The sequence below is a fragment of the Mastomys coucha genome, unplaced genomic scaffold (assembly GCF_008632895.1).
Source record: "Mastomys coucha isolate ucsf_1 unplaced genomic scaffold, UCSF_Mcou_1 pScaffold5, whole genome shotgun sequence".
NCBI lineage: Eukaryota > Metazoa > Chordata > Mammalia > Rodentia > Muridae > Mastomys > Mastomys coucha.
Genome location: NW_022196911.1, coordinates 63,120,504 through 63,128,324, shown reverse-complemented (window position 1 = coordinate 63,128,324; position 7,821 = coordinate 63,120,504). Strand labels below are relative to the sequence as shown.

General features: G+C 43.0%; 1 protein-coding gene across 3 annotated transcripts in view; it reads left to right on the top strand.

Annotated features, from left to right (window-relative positions):
* The window catches only part of Usp43 (ubiquitin specific peptidase 43), a 61,403-nt gene that overhangs the window by 2,459 nt on the left and 51,123 nt on the right, over positions 1 to 7,821 (top strand). For all 3 annotated transcript variants that reach the window (XM_031352886.1, XM_031352885.1, XM_031352887.1), the window contains exon 2: positions 6,711 to 6,842. In XM_031352886.1, the coding sequence (XP_031208746.1) occupies positions 6,711 to 6,842 (132 nt within the window). The remainder of the gene's footprint in view (positions 1 to 6,710; positions 6,843 to 7,821) is intronic.

The window sequence follows — 7,821 nt, the reverse complement described above, 5'->3', positions numbered from 1 at the left end:
CCTGCCTCTGCCTCCCAAGTGCTGGGATTAAAGGCGTGCGCCACCACCGCCCAGCTAGAACCCTGGATTTTAAATATTAGGGTTGGCAATCTAGGTGGGCGCTGCTTTCTTTTACAGATATTGAAACCCTCACCTAGTCAACGAGAGTTTATGGAATCTGGAGATATTCTGTTGGGAACACGGACTATGTGATGAGTGATGGGTAAAAGCCAAATTTTGGGACTGAGTGACAACTCTGAATCTAGATCCAGGAACTGCTGCTCCCCGGGGGTTCACTGTCTAGAGGAGAAATGGACAGGGCAACACAGTGGTCATGTAGTCCCTCAGAACTGACATCAAGATGGAAAGGGAGCACACAAGGAGCTGTGACAGTTGTGGCAAGAGGATATGACTTGTGTGGAGGAGCAGTGCAGCCCTCCCTGTTGAGAACCATGAGTTGGGTTGTGAAAGATGAAGTGTCAACTAAGGACATGGGAGACGGGAGATGGCAGCTCCAGGCCTGGGAAGGGAAAATGATAGCCAAGGGGAGGGATGGAGCAGGGGTAGAACTCAGGCCAAGAATCCTTTTGCCAAATTCATTGATGAAAGCTCATGAAGCTGGGGAGGAGAGTGGAGAATTAGAGATTTGACCTTGTTAAGGAAATTGTCTTTTAAGATGATTAGCTAGGTCTGGGCCTAGGAAGGGTCCAGCAGACTGGGCTTTGACCCCACCCCCACAAATAGGATGAGTTTACAGTGTTCTCCCTTCTAGAGCCCAGACTCACCAGTTTCCTACACATAGTAGGGCCAATTTTCATTTTAGTAGAAAATGGATTAAATGCACTTTTATTTTTGGTGGTGAGGGGTTCAAGACAGGGTTTCTCTGTGTAGCCCTGGCTGTCCTGGAGCTCTGTAGACCAGATTGGCCTCGAACTCACAGAGGTCCATCTGCCTCTGACTCCCAAGTGCCACCACTGCTTGGCTAGGTAAATACATTAAATCCTCTCATCCACAATTTTTTTGCTTTTCTAATGATATAGTTAAATATGTTTATTGCAAAAAATTTAAAAAGTATAAGAAAAATCTGTAGCTCCCCAGAGATAAACCATTGTAAACTTATTGGTTGTAAACAACTAGAAATTCTAGTTCTGTGTTCTGTTTGTTTGTTTTTGAGCTAGGGCTGTGTAACCTAGCCAGCCTGGAACATGCTATATAGTCCAGACTGGCCTTGAACTCATATCTGCCTGCCTGTACACCCAAGGGCTAGGGTTAACAGTGCACACCCCTTTAGATCCTACTATAGTCTTCTTTCTTTTTAGTTATGTAAATAGTATTACAAGGCCTCCTTGGCATTAGAATACACACAGAAATTGACTTTTAATGTTTGACTGTATCATCAATGGACCGGTCCGTTGTGGAGAACATGATACACTATGGAGTTTTCCAGTTAGCACACCACTGTAAGGACATTTCCCATATTTTTTTTTCCACTTATTTAAACATTCTATTTCTTCCCTTTTATGTAAATGGGTGCCTTGCCCATATCTGTCTGTGCACCACATGGCACCAAAGAGGGTCTTGGGTCCCTGAGAATGGAGGTGGGGATGATTGTAAGCCACCATGTGGGTGCTGGGAATCAAATCTGAACCCTTCGAAAGAGTCAGTGCTCTTAACCATGTGAGCCCTCTCCAGCCCTAGTCTCCCTGAATTTAAATCATTGTTCTTGGCTCTGATTATTACCAAATATCCAATTCTATGAGTGGAACCATGCTTTCAAAATAAAAGGAATGAGTGTTTTAAGAACTTTCTAGTTTTACTTTTAAAACAAGTCCTTTTGGGGTGGGAGTTCTATAGTGAAGTGCATCCATTTCAAGGGTTGGTTCTAGTGAGGTTTATCAGGCGCATGTACCTGGACAAACATCTCCCCATCTTAAATGTTTACACTTCCTTTCCTTTTTCTTTAGTTTTTGAGACAGGGTCTCACTTTGTAGTCTTGGCTGGCCTAGAACTCAGAGAACTGGTCTGCCTCTGCCTCCTGAGTGCTGAGAGCAAACGTGTATGTCAGTTGACCTAGCACCTTCTTTTCTTTCTAAATCAACGTCATTGGGTGTTGTTGTTGTTATTATTATTATCATTATTATTATTTTTTTGTTTTGAGACAGGGTTTCTCTGTCTAGTCCTAGCTATCCTGGAGCTAGCTCTGTAGACCAGGCTGGCCTCCAGCTCACAGAGATCTGCCTGCCCCTGTCTTCTGAGTACAGGGAAGTACCACCACACCCCATAATTATTATTATTTTTATTTACAATCTACATCAATGATTTCTTTCCACATGATAATGCCAGGTTTCAGGTACACATTTAAGAAATCTCCTAGAGGAGATTGGGTATTGTCTCACTAGTCCCACTTGCCCCAGCTTTATGAAGTTTACAATTGACAAGAAAATTCTCTGTGTCATAGTGTATAATATGCTTTGGGGTAGGTATACAGGGTAAGATGTTTAATTCTGAATAATTGCATAGTTACCAATATCATACGCTTAGCCCTTTTTAGAGATGAGAACACTCAAGATCAATTCCTTTTGCAGCCCAAGTCTCTAGGACAGTGGTTCTCAGTCTGTGGGTCGAGACGCTTTTACAGGGGTCACCTAAGGCCATAGGAAAAATCAGATATTTATATTAAGATTGGTAAAAAGTATCTAGATTACAGTTATTAAGTAGCAATAAAAATGAGTTTATGGTTTGGGGTCACCACAACATGAAGAACTGTGTCAAAGGGTCGGGGCATCAGGCAGGTTGAGCACAGCTACTCTAGAACTCATTATTGTTGTGGAGACCAGGCTTTGTGAAGGCCGTTTCTGAGTTACTCACTTGTTGGAAAAACCTTTCCCATTAGGAGTGAGGTGGAAGTGCTTCCGGTGTTTCTTGTCTATTCTTGGAACTGTGTCCTCCATTGTTTGTGTATCCCGTCTGCTTTGTTCTTAAGGTTCTGTTTGCTTGCCTGTGTTGTCTTAGTCTCTACAAATATTTTATACAAATTGTTTCTTTTCTCCTATCCCAATGCTAGAAGCCTTAGATTTTGTTCATGTCATGTCTTTTTGCAAAAATCAAGTGGTTTTGTTTTGTTTTTTTTACTCAGTCTTGCTGTGCAGCCCTGGATGGTCTGGACTCAGGGTCTTCCTGTCTCTGTCTCCTCCTTGCTGGGACTGCAGGCATGCACCACCATGCCCAGATACATCATACTTTTTGATATGTATTCTATTTTATGGTCTTCTAGCTTCTCTATAGTTATAATAAGGGTTTCAGCCATCTGGAATTTCTCTTAGCTTATGTGCTTAAAATCAAATTTAGATAGACAATGACACAGTAGAGGCATTTCCTTTTATTTATTTCAACTTTTTAATTTTTCTATTTTTTTATTGATTTGTTGGAGAGAGGTCTCAGATATCCCAGGCTGTTCCAGCTCACTAAGTGGACAACGACCTTGAACTTCTGATGTTCCTGTAGAGGCGTCCCTTTCTTGAAACAGAGATTTACTCTTTGTTTTCTTTTTGGTGGTGCTAAGGATTGAAGTTAGGGCCTCTCCCACACTAGGGAAGGGCTTTACTACTGAACTATAGCCCCAGTTTCTTCGCTTTTGTTTTGATAGTTGTGGATAAAACAGCAGGAAAAGTGGAAATGGTAAAAACTATTGGGCAGAATAAAAAGTATGACTAGAAGACACACTCACATATACATACATACACACATATACACATATGCACTCTCTTATACACACTCACATAAATTCACATCAACACACACATACTCTTTCAGACACATATACACATATACTCTCACATACACTCACACACACTCACATATACACACACTCATGTTCTCTTTCTCATACCTCCCACACTCTCACATACACACTTGACTATACATAAACTCACACATACACACACTTCACATACATACGCATGCATACATATATTCTCACATATATTCTCTCTCACACACATATACACATATACATACCTACTCTCACATACTCACATATATACACACACTCTGTCACACACCCATACACACGCTCTCTCACATAAACACTTCCATACACATAAACTCACATGTATACACATACTCTCACACACATACATACACTCACATACACACACATATACACACATACTCTTACACACTCACTTTCTGTCTCTCACACATACACACTCACATACTCACATTATCTTTCTCTCATACACACACACACACACACACACACATGTACACAAGCACGCATGTGTGCATGCATTCACACAGAAGGCTTAGCAATGTTGTGCTGTGGATAAACGTCCCAAATGTCACTGTTAACTTTGATTATTTTAGCTCCAGTACAGCCTCATAGTGGTGCTGGCATTCAACCTTGGGCTTACACAGGATAGGCAAGCTCTCCACATTTAGCCCCTAACCCCTTGGTTTGTTTTTTGTTTTTGTTTTTGTTTTGGATATTTGGTGTTTTTTTTTGTTTTGTTTTGTTTTGGTTTTGGTTTTTAGAAAAAGATCTTGCTATATAGTAGAGGCTAGCCTGAAACTTAAGATCATTCTGCCCCAGCCTTCAGGGTACTGAGTACAGGTGTGGTTCTTGCTAATAATTTTGGTCCATAGAAATATTCTTCATTGTATCTCTCCTTGAGTTGCATTCTCCAAAGTGGAATTGCTGTATATGTGCAGAGAAACATTAATTTTTTAAAATTTGATTTTCATTAATTGTATATGTGGGGGTATGTACACCCATGCATGGGGGGATATGCATATCCATGTATGTGGATGGCAACCTTCCACAGCACTTGTATGGGATTAAAGGACAATTTGTAAGTGCTCTTCTTCCACTGTGGGCTCTGGGATTGAATGCTTGCTTGTGTTGTTGTGCTTGGCACCAAGAGCATTTACCTGCTGACCCAGCCTTACACAGTTTTATTTAAGATTCCATCTTATCTGCTTTCTTGGGGTTGTCAAATTCTTCGTGAGGCTTTGGTTGTAAGGTAGCCAGGCTAAAAGCAAGAGACTTCACAATGAACCGAAGGGGACAGAATTCATATAGGAGCTAGACAAAAGTGCTGGTGTAGTCCATAGAAGCCAGAAAGTATGTATGGGGCATCAGAGTGGCTTTTTACCTGGAGCTTTGAAACAGGGAGGAGGTAGACAGAATGCTGTAATCCTGGTGTTGGGGAGGTAGAGACAGGAAGATCAGAAGTTCAAGGTCATCCTTGACTACATAGTGAGTTTGAGGTCTGGTCTACAGGATTGTAGATCTTGGTGGGGCTGAGGAAGGAGGAAAGGAGAGAAGAGGGGAGAGAGTTAGAGAGATAGACAGTGAAACAGAGACGGACAGACAGAGAGTAGAGAAGATGTGAGTTTGGGACACGAGCAGTGAAGGAATTTGAACTATTCTGTGCTGGTAGGAGAAGGAAGGGGTTTGCTCCATTAGCTGGGCTGCAGGAAGATTGGTCTGATTTATTATGTTATGTACCCAGAGGGCCAGGGAGGGAAGGGCGTGGTACCTACTTAGATATCGGCTGATCTCATCTAGGTGAGCAGAAGTCTTAGAACTCATCAGTATAGGTTGATACTTTGTGGTAGGGGAGAAGCAGAGGCATTTGTGGGGCGTGGGGGGGCGGGGTGGGGTAAATTCAATCCTAGGCTGCTCCTGGGAGGGAGCTTCTGAGAGATGACATCCGTGCTAAAACAAAGGGTGGGGTTTTAGAGATTTGGAATTGAGGGGCTGGCTGCACAAACACTTAGGGGAAGACCCTAAAGAGAGTAATCAGAATGAAGACCCACAGCCAGCATTCTGAGGAAGGAGCTACACACATTGTACTTTAGGAAGTCAGTCTTGCTCTCAGTGTGGTACTTAACAAAGAGTGGAAGCCTTGAAAGTCAATGCAGTCAGCCGAGGAAAGTGGCATAGGAAGGGTGTTTTCCTGTGAGGTGACTTGAGAGAGAGTGCGGAAGGAGAATGATGGGGCGAAGGTCAGTGGTGCATGGGATCCCAGTGATCAAAGGGCAAGAGTTTCAGGAAGGACTGGTGGTGGACACTAGGAAGGTATTTAGCAAAGGGCCTTGTGGGTATGAAGACCTGAGTTTAGATCTCCAGCACACACACACACACACACACACACACACACAGATATACAGACACAGACAGACAGATAGACACACATACGGACACATGGATAGACATAGTCACACAGACATACACAGATACACACACACACACACACACACACACACACACAGATATACAGACACAGACAGATGGACAGACACATACGGACACATGGATGGACATAGTCACACAGACACAGATACACACGCACACACACACACACAAACACACACAGATATACAGACACAGACAGACAGATAGACACACATACGGACACATGGATAGACATAGTCACACAGACATACACAGATACACACACACACACACACACACACACACACACACACACACCCTTCCAATACAGACACATTGTTCTGCAGAGATAGTCTCATGGATTTTCAGGGTCTGGAGCGCCTTCTATTCAGAGAACCCATGTACTCCCAGCTTGGGTCAAGGAAACCTATTCCTACCCATGCTATCATCTCAGGCCAAGGCTGAATGATGACCACTTGGGAGCAGGATGCTTATAGATCTTCATTTGTTTGTGTCAAGGCCCAAGAAGACTTTTGTTTTTGTTTCCTTTCAGAATGCTGTTTCTAAGTATGGCTCCCAGTTCCAAGGCAATGCCCAACACGATGCCCTGGAATTCCTGCTCTGGCTTCTGGATCGTGTCCATGAGGACTTGGAGGGCTCAGCTCACGGGCTGGTATCTGAGCAGGTTAGTCACTCTCTGAACTGCGTGCGAGTTGATCTGCCTTTTCCCTTGGGTGTTTACTCATCTCCTTAGACTCCTGTATATTCCAGCTACTGTGTACACCTGCTGGGCTTGCTCTCTTCTTTTAGCTCTTGCTGCTTTTAGACAGACATTCCCTCCTATTGCAGTATTTCTTATCTTCCCTGATCCCAGTGATCACTGTGAATAGGATTCTATTACGGTTCATAAATTTAAAAACAGTTCTTTTTGTTTGTATGTATGTGTGCAGGTGCAAATGTGCATGTTAGGGTTCAATGCCAGGTGTCTTCCTAGATTTTTTTTTTTATTTTTTATTTTTTTTTAGGCTCTTTCGATATTCCGGGAGCTTGCTGATTTGGCTAAACTGGCTGGGCAACAAGCCCTAGGGATGCTCTGGTCTCTCTCCTTCCCCTGTTTGGAGACTGCAGGTGCATACTGCCAAGCCTGTCTCCTACTTGGGAACTTGAATTCACATTCTTATGCCTGCATGGCTGGCACTTTTCAAATTGAGCCATACCCCTCCCCCCATCCTCAAAAAAACGTTTTCCTTAAATTTTTCCTACCCCTTCAATACATTTGTCTTGGTGCCTGGAGCCACGATAGTCTTTCTTTGTTATTTTTCGACAGTCCCAATTCAACCAATTTTACAATTGCTTTCTCGGTTAGTGCGTCTCACAGAGCAACGGTTTCTGTTTTTCTTAAGACATGGGTGGGTAATTTCTGATTTTGATAAACCGCCCCCCCCCAGACCTTTGGGACAAAGAAAGCATTGTAATACTGTGGGTTTGCTTCTGTTGTTGTTGGCTTTGTTTTGTTTTGTTTAGATGGAGTCTTGCAAATGAAGCTCAGGCTGGAACTTGTGCCAGTCCTTCTAGATCACTCAGTGTCTGCAGTCTCTGCAGTGTTGGGGATTACCCCTTGTCATATAGTCCAAACTGTTTTTTTAAAGTCAACCCCCCACCCC